The sequence below is a fragment of the Electrona antarctica genome, assembly GCF_951216825.1.
Source record: "Electrona antarctica genome assembly, chromosome: 7".
Classification (NCBI taxonomy): domain Eukaryota; kingdom Metazoa; phylum Chordata; class Actinopteri; order Myctophiformes; family Myctophidae; genus Electrona; species Electrona antarctica.
Window position 1 is genome coordinate 27,228,583 of NC_136812.1, and position 19,547 is coordinate 27,248,129.

General features: G+C 42.6%; 2 protein-coding genes across 2 annotated transcripts in view; one reads left to right on the forward strand and one right to left on the reverse strand.

Moving 5' to 3' along the window:
- ttc22 (tetratricopeptide repeat domain 22) overlaps positions 1 to 19,547 on the reverse strand; it is a 20,690-nt gene continuing 1,143 nt past the window's right edge. The window contains exons 2-9 of the mRNA XM_079506396.1: positions 8,626 to 8,907; positions 7,157 to 7,457; positions 6,609 to 6,664; positions 6,175 to 6,290; positions 5,955 to 6,073; positions 4,022 to 4,183; positions 1,714 to 1,866; positions 1 to 1,166 (exon numbers count right to left, since the gene is read on the reverse strand). Coding sequence (XP_079362522.1) covers positions 630 to 1,166; positions 1,714 to 1,866; positions 4,022 to 4,183; positions 5,955 to 6,073; positions 6,175 to 6,290; positions 6,609 to 6,664; positions 7,157 to 7,457; positions 8,626 to 8,888 — 1,707 coding nt within the window. The 5' untranslated portion in view covers positions 8,889 to 8,907 and the 3' untranslated portion in view covers positions 1 to 629. The remainder of the gene's footprint in view (positions 1,167 to 1,713; positions 1,867 to 4,021; positions 4,184 to 5,954; positions 6,074 to 6,174; positions 6,291 to 6,608; positions 6,665 to 7,156; positions 7,458 to 8,625; positions 8,908 to 19,547) is intronic.
- Positions 15,481 to 19,547, forward strand: part of lurap1 (leucine rich adaptor protein 1) — a gene marked incomplete at its 3' end in the record, with an annotated part of 14,708 nt that continues 10,641 nt past the window's right edge. Inside the window, exon 1 of the mRNA XM_079505450.1 lies at positions 15,481 to 15,827. Coding sequence (XP_079361576.1) covers positions 15,606 to 15,827 — 222 coding nt within the window. The 5' untranslated portion in view covers positions 15,481 to 15,605. The remainder of the gene's footprint in view (positions 15,828 to 19,547) is intronic.

Consider the following 19,547-nt stretch of genomic DNA (forward strand, 5'->3'; position numbering starts at 1 on the left):
GGCTGTCAAATATTTAATGGACATGGATGACAGTTTCCATTGTTGAATAAATATGATTAAAAAGATTACAACAAATGTAAAGGTATTGCACATTCTGGCACACTCATGCACCAGAGATGTGCGACACTTCACCACAACCTCTGCCGTGCGTTACAGTTCTTGCCACAATAAATCTGATTAAACATACAATATAATGTATTGTCATTCCATAATTACATGAACAAACAAATCTTCCTTCACAATCTACCCGCTGCACTCAACATGATTCAACCACATTCATACAGTAAGTCTGTTCTTTAGCAGTTTTATCTTTAGCACCTTTTCAGACACTTGGACAATGCTGCAGTAGCAGCACTGGCAATTGACCAACCGCGTTTGTGTCCAAATTCAAAAATAGAAATTAGCTGAACTGAACTGAAGTAGCAGTGAAGTAGCAGTAATGCATGTCTTGTTCATCATAGATGAATTCATCAAATCCATGCTTTGTAGCTCGTGCACATGAATTCATGGCTTGGTGTGTGTCCCCATCTGCTGGTCATCATACAATTGTGTACCGGTACCTTTATTCGATCACAACTTCTCATTTACTTGACCATCCAAAATCCTTAGAAGTCTGAAAAATAACAACCTCATGACAAGAAAAAGGACCTAGCCATTGGTCTCTTCTTGGTCAGCCGCTGGGGTTGCACCGTCTGCAGTAACCTCCTGACGAGCTTCAGCCTGCCTGTCCTGATCAGGGCCTTAGATAAGTCTGTCACCTCGGCTGTGTGTGTTCGACACAGGCTCCTCAACTCGGCCTGCACCAAGTCCTCAGGGTACCTCTCCTCTGCCCTCTGCACCCACACCTCCAGCTGGGTGACCGCAGGGCCCGGGTCAGACACTCCTTGGGTGAACAGAGCCAGGAGAGCCTCCAGGAGGCAGCGTAAGGCTGTGGTGTCTGTACTCCCGGGCCTCTCCAGCTCCAGGGCCCGTTTGAAGCAGTCTGCTGCATTCTGCTCCTCGCCTTTCAGCAGGAGGCAGCGACCCCTCAGTAGGTGCAGGTCTGGCAGGCTGTCGCCCATTTCACACTGCCGGGCTTGTGACAGACTCACCAGAGCATTGTTCAACGCAGCCTCGTCCACCACAAGGCTCTCCTGGAGGGCATCCACACCCATGTAGTAATATACCTAAAATGAAACGCCACATTATACAATTGTTTGCAAGGTACCGGTAGACAAGATGCATTCATATTTGCACAGTTTTATCAAATCAATCACAGCCAGGGAAATGTCTAGGGTCAACTCTAGACCATGTAGCAAATAAATGTACTTAAGTAACTCTCCACAAACACCTATGAAGGTCACAGTATTTTATAATGCACACCCATAGGGCCATAGGGAATCACCTTATTTCAACAAAAACAACCTAGTCAGGCCAGTGACAGTTTCTACCCCGACATTAGTGAACCAACAAGCGAGCTGTGTAAACAGAATTACTTACTAGTGGTGCCTCTTATCGACACGACAGTACTGATTGTAAATTGAATAAAAAAGACCTCTGTCATTGCAGAGGGTGCTGGAGTTACAAATACTCTTTGCCATCAGTTAGACAAGGAGTTTATTAGCTTGCATGACCTTGTCTTCATTCACAAATCTTCTCTACTTTTAATATCATGTAAACAATATATAATAACAATCAACTCAGTTGGAACAAAAAATAACCATGTTGTTTTACCTGTGCTATTTCCAGGTGAGTACGCAGACAGGGACGTACAGCCAGGACCTTGTCTAGGTCTTTTCTGGCCTCAGTTAGGTTTTGTCTGTCTGGCAGCCCACCGTCACCCTGCTTTGCTCGTTGCAGGTCCCTCACATAGGCAGTCATTTTGATCTAAATGATGTGAATTTACAAATGAGGCAATTATCCGAAATACGTTATTGACGACCTCATGAAATATATGTATTAATTGATTTTAAAACATGTTTAATAACATTATACTATCCTGAGGTAAATATTCCACTCACAAGTATAGAAGTAACTTATCATTATTGTTGTCAGGAGATATTAAAACATTCAATAGAAGTCCAAAAGTACTACTTATGTTTGATTTCTATTTAGTTTCTATTTAGTTTTGAATATACCTGAACAAATGTTTAAAACAGCATTAATAGACTCATAATAATAACTGCATAACTGTAATTCTTTACTGAAACTCTACTGAAATTTCCAGAAGCCGGTGGCATACCAGTTCTGGTTTGTTTATCCACTAGAATTTCGCGGGCCTTCGGCCCGCTCATCCCAGAGTTGCGTTGCCCCGCGTTGCGAGGCAGAAGTCCACAGGTACAGAAGTCCACAGTGACACGCGTTGTATGCAGCTGTTTTGTGTTGCAGCGCGTGCGCGCGTGTGCGTGCAGACTTACTGCCATAAGGAATGTAATTACCTTCCGCTCCTGGCGGATTGATCCGTCAGATAAGCTTTATTATTGATATCAAACCGGATCGCTGATTTCTATTTTTTCATTATTAGTTTGGCTCGGCCTTTCCTTCTTTAGCGATCCTAGACCGGATTGCGCAACCGCCCTGCCGCCGACCTCCCATTATACAGGCTGACTAAAAGCTGAATAACTCCTAATCTACTGAGCTCTCCATGGTTTGGATACAACGCGCGATGTTCAGAGGTCTTTGCTGATTATCCGGTGGTCTAGATGGAAACATTAGCGCTTTCTAGAGCAAGGATGGCTATGGTTTAGCTCGCTAGCATTGACGCTATTTATTTAGCATAAGATGGACGCCCACAACATCCGTTTCTGTGCTGTGTGTTCACCCTCTAAATCGCCCCCGCAGCCCTCGGCAGTCTGAGGTTGGCTTTGCGTCCAGCAGGTGGCAGTAAACGTGAGAACATGAGGGGGATGTAGCACAGCAATCGGTGACCCCTACATTAAGCTGTGTTGCTCCCAAGATGCAGTGCAAATGCGTGTTGTAGCAACCGTAGCCAATGGGGAAACAGGATGCAGTGTTGCCAGGTCCGCGAATTGTAAGCGAGTTGTAAGTAGCGTGTTGAATGGCATGTTTTCTGGGCTTGTTTTCATAGACCTGGCAACAAATTAGGCGGGGGTGTCGGTGCTTGTGGCGTGTTTGTGTTTATTATTGATATTGATATTGTTTGTGAGTCTGGAGGGGAGGCGGCTGTAGTGTCAGTGCAATGACAGTTTTTACGCGGGTGTTGTTGATTGTGGGCGTGCGGCGCGACATGAGGAGATAGCCGTGGATCGACGCGGAGGGTAAGGCTGTGTCGTGTTAGTGTGTTGTTGCAGTGTGTGTTGCAGCGTGTCAGTGACGTAGTAGCTGGTGACTTTATGTTCCTTTCCTGGGCTTGGGCACATGTTTTCAAATGTATAATAGATAGCTGTGTTTGATTGGCTCGGCAACAATATGTTGAAACTCACAGTTTCCTACAGTTACGCAGAGTAGTTATGCACAGAGCCTATTACGGTACTTTCCTGTAGCACATTGGTTCTCAAAATGGAGGTCCTTGACTTGAAAAAGTATGAGAACCACTGCTGTAGCACAGGGGTTCTCAACCCGTGGGTCACGACCCCTCGGGGGGTCGCCAAATTATTTTAGGGGGTCCCCAAATTATTTTCAAAAAAAAAAAGATTTTTTTTAAATTTTATTTTCACGATTTTTCAAAAATAGCAGACCTACAAGCTCGTAGCGCGCCACTCGGTGGCGCGCTATGAGCTTGTAGATCTGCTATTTTTAAATAGCTAAATTATAACAATGCTTAAAACACCAAAAGGGGTTCCCGCCCAAAATGGGTTAAGGTTATTGTAGCAGTCAATTTATATTGGGGGGCGCGGCGGGGGTCCCGAGACATTGCCAAAGCATTTCCGGGAGTCCCCGGCCAAAAACGTTGAGAACCCCTGCTGTAGCATACTGTTTTTATCCAACAAAACAGAAATAACTTCTCAAACAAAAGGGATTTCAATTAGTGATGGACTCAGATCTTCCTATTGAAAGATGTGGGTTCTTTATTCTTCATTACCTTGGCCCGTGTGCAGTAGGCCTGCCAGTTTAGCTCTGGATCAGGCAGAACATTGAGAGCCATGTTGCAGATCCCTGTGGCCATCTCATGTTTTCCCAGCACAAAGAACACCTTGGTCAGAAGGTTGAGGATGAAAGCATCATCACTGGCCATCTTTATAGCCTGTTGAAACATTGAGGTATACAGTAGGTTAAAAATATACGTCATTTATATAGATATCGAGTCTATCGACACCGTTTGGCAGAAACCTTTTATCTCCAGTTTTCTTGAATTCAAGCCCTATTTTTTGTTTCATCATATGACAGTGTTGACAAAATTAACGGGAATGGCTATTGCGTCGTGATCTTGTAGATCTGCTGTTTTTGAAAGACCTTTTTTTGTTGAAAAATGTCACCTATAATCATAACATGCTCAAAATAGGGACACTATAGGTTGAAAGGGATTAATTAAATAATAACTATTGGAACAAAGGTAATTTTTTCCATTTTCTGAAAAGTTACAGTTTTGGACATAAATGTTTCCGCCCAACAGCGACGATATAATCTCTGCGGCATAGAATAAGCATGCTGTGATTTGGCCAATCTTGTACCCAATAAAGCTGATGAAGAGATAGAATTATTATTCAACACCATCCCTCTCGGGGGGAGAGAGTACCATATAGCCATGTGATTTATATGATAACTGGATCAGCATAATATACATAATATACAAAGAGTCTGAGAAAGCATGCAGTATGGTCTTTTGCAAACATGCCCAAGTGCAGGCAAACATTGTACAATTTGATATAGACACAAGAGAAAGTTTTCCAATATGGTTGGAAAATCAAGAGCAGATAATGTCAAATGAAATACACCTGGAGGTGAAAAGCCTGCATAATTTTCCATGTTGAATCCAATACAGCAAAGTTTGCATACAGCAGCGCAGCAGAATCAGCAGCAGCAAGCAAGCAAGCAGGAGGAGGAGTGCAAACCTTCCAGTTTAAATAGCCAGTATGAAGATGGAGTGAGTGTGTGATTGGCTGAGTGAATCATGTGGACTGAGGTTTCCTGACTGAACTTGCTCTGCGCATGTCTGTGACAGGTGCGATGCTCATTTCAGTCAGGACAACTCAAGAATGGATGGAATAGATATTTATTGAATATAAAATTAACAATATGTTTATTATGTTTTGGCGATGAATTGGATCTGCTTTTTAGGTACTCAGATCAAGCGCATCAGTCCCGGCCATAGGGACTCCGAATCCCCCAACACAGCGCAAATCATCCGAATCCCCCAAAAACAGAGCACCTGATGTTTCCTGAACCAGGAAGACCATACCGTCTCTATTCCTGGGTAATGATGATTATGACATTTTGACCTTAATTGTGACCATGACCTTTAGACCCAGAAATGAATCATCTGTTTGGGGCAGCCTTCTGACAATTCACCCAACTTTTCTCTTGTTGTTTTGTTCACAGACAGACAGATAGGCCTACACAGACAGGGTTATAACTTATTACAGCAGCATGCCATGCATTTCTGCAGGTAGGTAATGAATCACATAACCTTACAGGGGCCAATGTGAGTTGGGTTGTTTGTGAAATCAGCCCTGAATCCCAGTCAGAACACATCAGACTGTGTTCATACACATACTTTGCAAAAGAAGGGAATGCATGAATAGTATGATTGAATGATTCATCATCTTGGGGCCTCGGTTTCAGGCATACATTTCCAGTAATTTTCTACAGTTATTTTTGTCAGTTTGTTTTTAAGGCCTCTCTGCTTTGGCACAGGAGAAGCAGGGGGACAATGCAGGGAATTCTACAAGCCAGAGTCAAATCCAGTGTAGAACCACACCTAACCGGCTTCCAATGGTTTTGATCATTATACTCCTGAATTCCCTGGATTTACGTCAGTAATAGTTGGATAAAGGACTAAATGTGACTTAACTTACAGTTCCATAGCAGGACAGGGGGTCAGAGCCTGAGAATCCACAGTCATGCACAGCCATGGGCACGGGTGAAAATTCCTCTTTTCTCTCCAACAGGATGCCAATGTAACACCAGGCTAGAGCTGAGTGTGTGCAGATATTTTTTACAATTAGAACATGAAAATCTAATATTCTACAACATGAACATGGATTATTGTTTGTCCTCAACAGTCCAGGAGCATACCTTTGTGCTGTTTCTTCTCTGACTTCAGTGTTTCAGTGAGAAGCTTCAGACCCTTATTGTAGTGAGAGGGTCTAGAGTAGTCAGAGTCCACCTCAGTCTTTACTATGTCATCCAGTCTACAGGGAGAAAAGCAGCCAGGAATGTTATCCCAAAGACCTGAGGCCAATTCTTCAAATGCCTTCTAAATCAGTAGTTCTCACACTCTTTTTATCAAAAATATCAGATGTACAAGCTCGCAGTGCGGCACAAAGTGACACGCTGTGAGCTTGTGCATCTATTTTTGAATAGTCAACGCTAAAGTCTAAAATGACACAGATGCTTTCACCGGTTTTAACGGGTTAAGCCAGGAAACATTACAATCAGTAAAATGTCATCATAATAACAGTAACATTTCTAGGTCAAAGTTGTTGGATGTGTCAGCATGTGTACAGTACCTTATATAGATTGTTGCCATTTTAAAATACCAGCTTCTCTTTTCCTCATTTGGGATCTGAAAAACAGACTCTGTATAATGAATCATCTTACATTTACTGGCTATAGAATGATGTTATTGTTCAACCTCTGGAGTCTATAGCCTATGTCCACTATTTGGTTGTCTCTATAAGATGTTCAAAAGAATCACACCCGTGTGAAGTGAGGGGCGATCATCGTACATCATCATACATCATCTCCTTCCGGCCAATCAGAATTTGCGTCCTCACCTTCGTCTTCAATGTTTGTGTTTATGCAATGTTTGTGTTTACACAAACACTCAAAATTGGCCATTAATTATCAATGGCATTCAATATTTCAATAAATATGTAAACTGACATACAGGACGTGCCAAGAACAACATTAGCACAGAGGGGCAGTTCTATTCTTAATCCTGCAAATAGAACCGCTCCTTTGTGCCAATACATTTTAATTCACGGCGATCCAACGCAGTCGAGATAAATTAGCCTTAGTATAAATTGGGCTTCATAAGCACACTCCTCCATCTCACCAAATGTCCACCATAGTCCAGGGCTCTGTTGTACAATGTTAGGGCTGCGGTCAGTCTCTCCCTCATGTCCTCATCTCTGTCGAGCTCCACGTCGTAGGGGTGAGCATAGGCCTGTTCGGCCAGGCACCGGGCAGCTAGGAGCCTGGACTCTGCCTTAAAGTCCTGCCCTGCATCAAGACCCATGAGCTCGGACACCTTATCCACACATTCCCCTGCGTCCAGCTCTCTCCCCAGCTTGTCATAGACTTGGCCAAGGTTAGCCCAGGCATTCAGATTCCCTGGGTCCTCTTTACAGATGCTTCTGAAAAGCCAAGATATACAGGACTGTCAACTTTCACAAGGAAGTAAGATTTGTGGGCATTTGGACTAGGCTGTATAAGTGGTTTGGGGGCTTTCATTTCACTACAGAAGTATTAACAAAATAATGTTTGTAACCTTTGAAAATTGACTTTTCATACCGATAAATAGGTTATGCTATGTTAGTTCATGTGATCCAAGATGCATCACAATCGATTGATTGATCATTAAAATAAACCCAGTGGTCAGATGGGTGGGCTGTGAACAACATTTAGGATTACATTTTTTAAATGAGTTGTGCATATCAGGCATGAGCTCAAGGGAACTTGTTGGAAGTACAGAAGTTCTGCTCTCAATTTGGTGATTATGAATTAATTTGACTTCTTATTTATTACCAAAGACTACAGGGAAAATACAACAATGGTGGTATACCTTTTGAAGTCTATGATATACAGTATAAGTAATGATAAAGTCTTAGGTCTGCAGTTAGTTCACTATCTGAGGCTTCTAAATGGTTGAGTGTATACCTATATGCCACAGTCTGAATTCAAAGTATTTACCATTCAGTTAATCATGTTCTTACTGTACAGGAAGTGATAGATCAAATCCCTCTTCTGTTAAAACTACCAGGAATAGCATTAGCATAGCTCATCATTGTCCAGCATTTACTTACTTACTTACTTAGGCCTTTAAATTCCCTGAGGAACATAGGCATTGTCCAGCATTTGGTGAATATAAATAGGCAATGTTTTTGGAACATCAGACAGGCATGTTTTTGTACTATCACAGGTACCCATTGTGCTCACAACGTTTGACGTGTGACAATTGTGTGTCACCCTTCCTGTAACTGAGTAACTCTCAACTGAATACTGTCGAGATGCAGTGGTTCTTAAAGGGGGTTCCAGCCAGGCCGGGGTCCCATTGTGTCCTCAGCTAAATATTGGTAACTAAATGGAACCAAATGGACACGTAAGGCTGGGTCCTTGATGAATAGCTTTGAGAACCACTGGTCTAGGCTCGTCTAGAAGCATAGAAGGCAATACCTTAAAATGATCAGTCTACAATGCTCTATACTGCACAGCTAAATCCTCTGAGTTAGCCTATAATGTTATCCTTTTTTAACTCCAAGAGCTACGTTTGTACACTCTCAGAGTTTAGTGTTGTATGGTCACCTGAATGTTTCCTCGGCAGTGTCCAGCTGGTCTAGGTGGAAGGCCAGAAGCCCCAGCAGATTGCGGACGGCGTACTGCAGGAAGCCAGTCTCTGCCTCCAGCTCGACCCGCAGGCTCTCCTGCTTCAGGTGGGTGTCCCTACGCCGCAGCTCACCCGGCCCCACGGGGTCACAGTTGAGGTTGAGGTCCAGGTGGAAGTGACCGGGGATGTACTCCATGTCATCTATGAGAGACTCGATGTCCTCTGTACTGTCTCCCTCCATGGTGTCAGCCTATATGCTCCTTTGGAATAAAATAAAATAAACCACATCAAAGTTACCGCAAAATGCTGTCTCATCCGTATAGGTCCACGCTTTGTATCAAAGACCTAGAGATTGAGAGATCAAAGCAGGGACAATCCTATACACCTCCACGGCCACCTCTTGTTCGGTCCAGTGTTGGCGGTACTGAGCTGGCAAGGAGTGCCTGACTCGGCTTGTTGTCATCCTGGTGCATACAGGTAAAACTGGTTAAGCATGGAGGTGACTGGGAGTGGAATACTGCGAGTCGACTGTCTTTCCCAATCTGTCCTCAAGTGTTTCCCAAACAACATAACATGTTTATGGGCTGCGAGTGAATATCCCTTTTTTAACGTCGCCTACAATTTAAAAATATATTAAAAAAATATATTTTCAGAAATTGTAAAAACAATATCAAACATTTTTTTAAATAGCCTAATTACATACTGAAATGCTTTTTTCATAAAATTACAATATAATGTCTGGACTTGGACATCATTACTACCCCCACCCAAACCCCACCCAACCACCCAAACCCCACCCAACCACCCACCCACCTTCACCTTTTTGCCCAAAAGACAGTGGAGGAATGTGACCCATCAGGCTCTGTGTGAACAGCTATGCTACACTGTCAGCAATGCGATGTTGTAATGTTTATAGTAGTTAAAAGTATACGTCAACATCACTTAGCTGGATAGAATGTTTATTTCAAGCTATATTTCTATATTCAATCACATCTCAACAAGCATTTATCATGATTGTTGTTGTTTTTTACATTGCCAATCAGTTGTGTCTTGTCAACTGACGATTTGAGAGAACGTCAAAGATCAAAGAGAAATACTCAGAGCAGCATGGATCGCTTCCATCAGTATCTACTATCTGTCATGATCTAAATCACTGTTTCACAGTGGGTCGGGACCCATAATGTGGCTTGCAGACCAGTTTTTATGGGTCGCGACTCGCGAGTAGATGGCATACAGTAAATGCGTGACATATAGCCAGTGTATGAGTTGTTGTTTTGAAAGCCCTGGTATTCCCATCCATTCCGATTCTTGGTCTGTATTTTCTAAATTTCCCTTCTTGAATATGTGAGTCAATTATTTTTTTCCCCATTCTACTGTCAGATACTGAATATCTTTCATTGTAAAGACCACAATACTCCACCAGGGGGTTCATTGGAGAGAGTATGTTTTGCACTCCGTCCATGTGTGTGTGCGTCCGTGCGTCCGTCCTTCCTTCCGTCCGTCCGTTACCAGCTAATCTCCAGCACCATTGGCCCCGATCCATGCCAAACTTTGCACACACACTCCCTGGATGCCAACGATGAACCTCTGCCCCAAATATTCTTAAACGGCCTGTTATAACGCCACCATGAGGCCGATTTAGGCAAAACATATTTCTGTAGATTACTCGTACACATTTTATCCATACATCACACAATTCGGTATACACCATCTCCATAGTCATGTGATCAACACGGATCTGCACCATTTCCCATCTTCCATCCTGATTGGCTAAGATTGGCTTCCAAAGCTCACATGATTGGTCCGTTTCGAACAAAATGCCACAAATCACAAACACAGTGTGCAATTTCCGTGAAATTATACACACATATTTCCACTAGGCCGCGGACGACATCAGTCTCACGGTGGCGCTTTAACAGGGAAATTCCTGTTTTTACCTATAACTGCATCGATCTGTATACAACTTCTGTATGCGCACTCTCTAGAGGCCATGGAAAAATATTTTCCCCGCCTCCCTCCACATCTGCCGGTTATAGCGCCACCATGAGGCCGATTTCTGCAAAACACATTGTTTATGTTAGTTGCACAGATTTCATCCAAATCTCATGCAAATCGGTACACATGATCTCTGTAGTCATGTGATCACCACAAGTCTGTTGGATTTCTCAGATTCTACACTGATTGGCTAAGATTGCTTTCCAAAGTTTTCAGGAGTGGCCCGTTTTGTACAAAATGCTGCACATGTCCTGCTCATCCAGAATTCTATCCTCATCACACACATCACACACACACACTCCTATCCTCCTGGTGGAGACCTGTGCCCAGAAGGGCTCTTTTTCTAGTTTGCATTAATTCAGTTTGGTTCAATTTTGTCTTGCAGGTGCAATGAAATTTCAATTTGCAACTCCCAAGTCAATTTCACAAAAAAGGGGAAAGAAAAACAGGCAAGAAAATAATATCCACAGTAATAATTTAGGTGAAATAAAGACATTTCAAATTATAATGCTAATGATAGTACCTATCACCTATTATGTGCATAAATTACATTTTGGAATATTATTCAACATAAATGTTGTGAACGTCAATAAAATCAGTGTCCCTGATGCTTGGCACAATCTAGCCTAGATAAAGATAAAGTATACACTGGAGAGGCAAAATATAATAGCTAAAGCAATTCATGGCTGTACAAATCTTTTTTGAAAGAAAGAAAGAAAGAAAGAAAGAAAGAAAGAAAGAAAGAAAGAAAGAAAGAAAGAAAGATAGAAAGAAGTGTGTGGGGAGTTCCTGTATCCAAGAAGAGGATAGTATGAAATATATTCTCTTTTGATACACATACTATAGTCACATGAACAGAAAGGGCTCTTTTAAGGTGACTCACTCTGGCAGTCTCTCCTGTGTCTCAAGCCTTTCATCGTTGTCATTTGATATGGTCTTTTTCTGCACATACTGTAGTATGTCTAGACATCTGACATAATATTGATTTCACTGGGTCTGGTTTCTATTCCATACCTTATACTGACTTATGGTATTAACATGAAATGAATCGTTTAGCCTGACTCTGCAGACATAGCTGAGATGTGAAACTTTAACATCACCTCAATATTTCCATGCCTGTGATTTTGCCTGTCCAATTAAGCCCTAAACTGTTTTTACTTGGTAGCCTACTGACCTTAACGCCGCAGAGACCTTTGGTCAGCCATGTGATTGGATTGTCAAGCACAGACAGAACTCACGAACAAGTGGTTTCCCTCACGTCACTTAACTGGAAAATGTGAGCCAATTGGTGTGTGTTTTCCCCCTTCTGTTTAATGTTTCTTCTCCTGTTTCTTTCTATATGATTTTAACAGGAGTGAACCTACCACTGCTGTGCTATGATGTCATAAGTATGAGACCATACCCAGGTAGAACACCAAAGTTCTGTAAAGCCTGATATAATCACCCCCCCCCCCCCCCCCCCCCGCCACACACACACACACACACACACACACACACACACACACACACACACACACACACACACACACACACACACACACACACACACACACACACACACAAATCAAAAGGAGAAAATTCTCCTGGCACACTGAAATTCTTCTGGTTTGTTCTGTATCAGATCAGACCACAATGAAATATACATTACTAATTTATACTTCATTGTGATGGCCTAATTTATAATTAAGCTTTACTGTAAGTGGAGCTACAGTAGAACTTTCAGAACAAGGGATCCATTTGTCTTTCCTTTATCTTATCTATCTTATGTCTGTATAATTTTATTAAAACAAAAATGACTTCTATCTATCTTTACAGTATCTGTGTTTTGTGTCTGCTTTAGGAGGCAAAACTGTAGCTCTGATAGCATTGTCTCATATCCTCAACATGTTCAAATGCAATGGATATTTCCACAACTGGTATTACTTTGTGTGGGCAGATATTCGCAGTGTAGCTGAGCTGCACAACAGTTGCCATGGCATTCATGCATTTTATCGAGGTAGAATATGATTACATGAAAACATAAAAATGGCATCCTCATACTGTACATGGAGCTACAGTATAAACATCTGCTGAGAATGAAGTAGCATTTCAGCAACATATTTAAGGTCAGAGGCTATAGTATAGGCTACTGATTAATACATTGTACATTCCAGGAGACATGGGCCAAAACAAAGACATTGAGGTGTTAACCTCCAATAATCCCTAAGGGCCTTAGCAACATTCCCCTATGGAGAGGGATTAGTATATGTATCCCACTGTTAAAGGTTCTGAAGCTGTCATGCTAAGCCCTAGTTAACCCAGTTATTAATGGTTGTGATAATGGATGCTGTCTTGATTCCTGACACATAGCATTGTCAGCGTATTATAATTAGAGTTTAACCAGGGCATATGCACAACTATGTACTAGTAAGGTATGAAAATGACACTGCATGACCAAATAACCTGTAGCTTTTACAGCAGGTTTCAGTCTAATTTAATCCAGATCTTTGTCAGAATGGCAAATGGCAAACAATTAGCCATCAAGTGTAAGGAACTCTTAGCTTAATTTCCTCCCTGCCTGCATCCACAATTCCACAGGACATGAAAGTGACATTGACAGAAGCTTAGCTAGGAGCTTTGGGCCCCTTTATGAGATGTGACAGAGAATACAAAAGAAGTTAAAGAACATATAAAAACTTGAATGCATTCAGCCCATTCCGGTCAGGGGATCTTAGTATAATCTGATCGACAGTAGGAATTGACTTTAAAGAAACACGTTTTTTTCCGTTATTTTGTTTCTGAACAAATGTCAAATATTGGTTCATTTTCCTAATTTTCTAGCGCACAAATATTCCCATTCCATTTCCATCTCACTAACTAGGGGCCTCCAGTCCACAATCATCACCACATTTCTGCCACTCCGAGTAGCTAAAGCCTGTTTTATGATCCTTTTAGTATTGAATTAATCTGATCCATGTGGTATACATTTTTGTCATCTGTAGGCCTAATACCAACACTGACCTGATACAAACTGTGAATGATGAGTTGTTACAAACTGATCATCAAGTAAGTGCGTAGAGAGCGGAAAACCCAGTATCTCTCTGTGCTGATCACCACTGTTGGCTACTGCTACTGCTGTGCAGTATTTTATTGTATTTTATTGCAGCATCTCTTAGTAAGCACTCAGCCTCTCTGTGGCACTCTGAGTGAGTGCTCACACTGCTAAACATCCTTCCAACTCCCCACAGGGCCCCACTGACTGCAGATTAAAGTATGGAAAGGCTTGTTGCAGTCTCCCATCAGTTACTGAACCTGATGAGCAGCATGATATTTTTCCAATTTGCTTCTTATCTGGTTAAACTTTCCCTGAACTGAATTTTGCTCGTTAGACTTCCATTTCATTTCTTCCAAAGATACAAAATATATTTTGTTCATTTTTTTTTATCTTAACATTTTTGTGCAGGGTACAGTTTAGTTTTGATTGTTGATTGTCGTTGGCCTATAGGTTGTCCTGGGGATGATCTTAATGGTAAACTAAAGGATGAGAAACTTCCCCTACAACAGTTATCAACAAACAAATGCATCCATCCACTGTCAATACTCAGACATATCGGCGTGTCGCCATCTGTCTTGAGAAAAAAAATATTTTTCTTTTCCTTTTTTTTGTTTTAAAAATAAAATAGACTTCTTTTTGACAGGTTTTGTTAAATTGAGCAAGACATACTCACTTTACTTATCCTCTTCGTCCCAGTTGGGGCATAAGGCATGCAATCATACACTACCACTGAATCCTGTCTCGTGCTTTGGCCTGTGCTTCGTCCCAGGTAAGACCCATCTCCTTATGATCACTGTCCTTCGCCAGGTGTTCTTTGGTCTGCCTCTCTTTCTTTTCCCAATTGGGGTCCATCTCAAGGCAACCTTGGGTAACCTTTCGTTGGGCATCCTCAATACATGACCGAGCCATCTTAATCTGCGTCTCTTTATCTCAAGCGACATATGAGCAGGACATAATGCAGAGAAAACATCTGTTGTCTCTGCAGTAGGCCTGCAGGTATAGGCCTGATCGATGATAACTCATCACACCTTCCTTGTGGATGATCATCATCACTACATATACTGTATTTATTTACTGACACTGTTAACAAATTATATATTCTTTTTGTTGTAATTAATGCCCATCCTCAACATGTCAATTTAGGCTAGGTGAGCTGGGATGATCAAAAAATAAACGTTTGTGTTTAAAAAGGGGGGCAGTCAGCCAGCTAAAGAAAGTGATAGTGCCAGCTCAGATCATAAACTGTTTAACTGTGCCTGACTTGGTCTCTGACAGTAGGCGGTTGCTGCATGCAGCTACCAGTGGGCCGGGATATTATAGCCATTACGGTGGACAAGTTGTGCGCTCCGCTCAGCTCTCACTCTGACTGCGGTTGTTGTTTGCTGTCATCATGCAGGTGGAATCTGCGTCTGCATGGGAGCTCTTGCCTTTCTTGGTCTCCGCAATGTAGCATATGGAAGGATAACCGTGCGTTGACCAAGACATGTCCATCTTATTCTGGACCAGAGGGATCTATTCAAACGGATGGAATCATAAACTATGTTTTTTCTTTGGAGGGATTTCGATCAAAAAGTCACGGACTAGTGGATTCTCGTGATTCCATGTCTCCAGTTGATGCGCGCATCAGATCAGCTGGTAGGTCGGATAGGCTACTTTAATAGTGGGACCTCAATCAACTTGACGGTATTTCTTAAATGCCACTCAAGTATTTTGTTAAAGTATCTGGACTATTTTTGATGAATGTATGCCCTGGTGCGAGGAGCCCGTTGCTATATGTTCTCCCTCCCTCCCTGGTCGCCTGGTGCATTCCAACTCCATACCAGACACATATGAGGATGCTATCAGGGGTGACACTTGCAGCTTAAAATACGAGGACTTTCATCAAAATAAGTCTACATATCTAGATTCGATTAACGGCGCAATACAATAATGGATGAAGGCAGCGCCAACAACGAAACCATCCCAGATTTGAAAGATATAGAAGTGAAAATCGGACGGAAGACCCCCGAAGGTTTGCTCAAGTGCATGCGGGAAGAGGTGTCCTCGCAGCGCGGAGACGCCAAGCTGCAGCTTCCCGTGCACGACGCAAAAGAACGCGACACGGGAAAGAAGAGCCTGGATGAAAAGATCAGGAAATTAAAACTCGAGATGGTGAGAGTCTGAGTGATTTATGTAACGCTAGCTCGCGTGCGCGTGTGCGTGAGAGAGTTACACAGAGAGAGAGGGGTCGGGAGCGTGGGTGCATGTGCGTGAAACGTGAGACGATACGATATTGATAGCACGCACGGTTGAGGAAAAAAACGGTTGGTCGTTGAGAGAGGCAATGCATGCATGCATCGACCTTTTTACAAAACAACCTGTCAATAATTCAGCTCTGCGCCTCGTGCGTAGAGAGGCAGGTGGCTGGCTTTGTTGCGTTGGATTTCTCGAAAAGAGCTGGTCATCACAGCCTGGCCTGCTGTAGCCTAAAGGTTAATTAATTCACTCACCAATCATAATCATAATTTAATTATATTTTCTATATTGCTCAAACACTAACTGCTATTAATTACCAGTATAATTAAGCTGATGGTTAAACCATCATCTGTGTACATTCTCAAGATTTGGAATAGCAATGAGTCTTAGTATTTTATTTTGTGAAATCAAATCAACACTGAAAGCCTGTTTTTCCATCAGGTGAAATACATGTTTTAAGTCCCATTGGGCAGTCAGTGGATGATTTGTGCCATAGATTTGTCTCACTGGCCTGTCTGTCTTGTTTACATTGACCCACCACAGAGGAGGTCTGGAGAAAAAACACTGCTTTGGGGTTGTTTTTCCCCTCGTGTGTGTTCACAGATGTCATGCATTCCAGTGGTAAATGCAAGCGTGTGCACAGTCTGTGGTTATGTGACAGTTAAGACAGCATACTGCTGCAAAACGACCTACCAAAACAAAGCTTTCAATCTTCACCCCTAAAACTCATTTTCACTTATTTTAGACTTGGATTCAAACATCTAGAAATCAACATGAGTTTACATGGAAATAGATACACATTGCATTGCACATCACCACAAGTTGTGGTTGGTTTCAGGGCCTGAGGGAGGGTGATGCTGCATGCAGTAAGCTGTATAAACATGCCATTATCCCAGGAAACAGAGCAGGAACCATTGACCAAGATATGACTTGGTCAATGGTTTCACTACAGTTTTTCTTATCCAGAGCAACGTACTGTAAAATGTCAACACATGACAGGGTATAGCCAAAATGGTCATGTAGAGTTCAAAGAAAACAATGAAGTGCTACAAAGTAACTGCACTAACTAGGCCTTGAAACATATGTCTAGGTGACAAGTAGGGAATAGGGATACAAGGAATGAGAAGTGCTATAGGGGTACAGTAGAGTCTGAAGAAGTGTTTTCATACTGCGGCGGAAAATGGGGAGTGAGTCAGTCTGCAGTCCTGATGAGGGGGAGGTCATTCCATGGCTTGGGAGCCTAGGATAGAATAGTCTAGGATGCTTGGAGCGTTGGTCTGGGTGTTTTAGGGACGGGAGCTACAGACGTCCTGTGTTAGCTGATCAAAATGTGCAGGAATAGGTGTAGGGGTGCATGGATTATATCCTGAAGGTGTAGCATGCCCTTGATTGCCTTGTAGGTCACCACCAGTGTTTTGAATTTGAATGAACTGCAGGCAGCAACAGATAGCCAGTGAAGGGAACACATTCACACTGTGGATGCACTGATGTATGTACCATATTGGTATCAGCCAATATCTCCCGCTATCAGTCAATATCGGTATCGGCAAATAAAACTGTCATTAACGATGGCAGTAGCAGATATTTATCTGTTGATACTTGAAAGCATACATTTTGCGTTGGCTATGTTGGTGTGTTGGTTTTCTGCAGCCTATACCAAGTTGTATATTCTGATTGAACATTTATTTATTGTATTGAAGTTGAAGATGTATTTATTTCCCGGCACAAAAGGGGGAAATACAAACAACAAAAAGTAAATAAACATATATTGGTATCAGTATCCGCTATCGGCTAAATTGTTATTTTAAACATCGGTATTGGTATCAGCCACTCATTTTCATATCGGTGCATCCCTAATTCACACACAGCATCTGTGAGGTTTATGCATGTGCTTCTCTTCTAATTCTATTATCAGAGTGTGGGAAGTGAAATCGGTTACTTACATTTTGGCATTAGGCATTATCAGACACTGACAGAGAGAGAGAGAGAGAGAGAGAGAGAGAGAAAGAGACTTGATTGAATTAGTGAGAGTGTGTTTAATTAGTGGGACAGCTTGTCCTATCGCCTGTCTGTCACATAGGTCAGACATACAGCCTATAATCTCTCTCTCTCTCTCTCTCTCTCTCTCTCTCTCTCTCTCTCTCTCCATCCATCCATCCATCCACCCATCACTGTTTTTGGCATGTAGAGAGTATGACCTAACATGATGTAACACAGAAAGAAAGCTGAACGGAGACAGATGTGCATTGTAAATAGTATTACAGCCTGTGTATATGCGGGAGATGGATTAGAGCTATCTCCTGCAGACATCTATGTGCTGCACACAGCCGCGCACACGTGCACGCACACACACAGACACACACACAGTCATATGCCAACTACAGCCTGAGGCGTATACAAAATAATCTATAGTTTTTCACCACCTGCAGTAGCATCCACAGGCTGAAAGAGGCTGAATGCAGAGGTGTTGCTACGAGTAGGCCTACAGTATGAGTCACTACTCTCTCTCTCTCTCTCTCTCTCTCTCTCTCTCTCTCTCTCTCTCTCTCTCTCTCTCTCTTTTTGAGGCATTTTGTTCCAAAAATGTGTTTTGCAAAAATCCACCTGTTGGTGGCGCTATAACGTCTGTCTGTGTACAGCTGTGAGTGTGTGTGTACATATATAAGTCCAATGTGAAAAGGGTGGAATATATTCCTCAACCTAGTAGGAAAGTCTGTGAAAGATTTCACGTAAATTGCACACTGCGTTCATGATTTGTGTCTTTTTGTTCAAAACGGGCCAATCTTGCAAACTTTGAAAGCCAATGTTAGCCAATTAGGATGGAATATGAAATATCGGACAGATCCGTCTTGAACACATGACTATAGAGATACTGTGTAACGATTTGCGGGATTTTTGGACAGAATCTAAAGGAGTAATCGGCCTCCTGGTGGCGCTATAACAGGCCGTTCTGTAAAATTTGGGGCAGAGGTTCATCGTTGGTATCCAGGGAGTGTGTGTGTGCAAAATTTGGCATCGACCGGGTTAACGGTGCCGGAGATTAGCTGTACACAGACGGACGGACGGACGGACGGACACACAGACTCACAGACTCACACACACACGGACGGAGTGCAAAACATACTCTCTCCCCATGCCTTTGGCCTGGTGGAGACAATTGCCGTAACCAACATGGCAGCAAGGGAGCAATATGCACTAAAACAATATACACAATAGACATCACTGTCTGACACTAACGGTGTGAATTGAAGCTGCCCAGCATTCAGAAGTGAAGTCAGACAGATGGAGTAGGACACACAGATGGAACACAGCCGTCTGCTGTCTAATGTGACCGGAGAGAAAGCTTGCCAAGGACACCATACACGGCGTACAGTATGTTGACAGAGAGCATGTGATAGACAGGGAAGGTGAAGATACAGAGAACGGCAACACACGGTGAAACCCTAAGTGTTCATTTAACCATGAGAGTGTTAAAATGGACCTGTAAGGGTACATTGTAACACTCGCACAGCAAGTGTGTGTGTGTGTGTGTGTGTGTGCGTGCGTGCGTGCGTGCGTGCGTGCGTGCGTGCGTGCGTTTGCATGCATGCGTCATGGTGGTGTATAATGTGTTCCATTCCCGAAGGCAGTGATGTT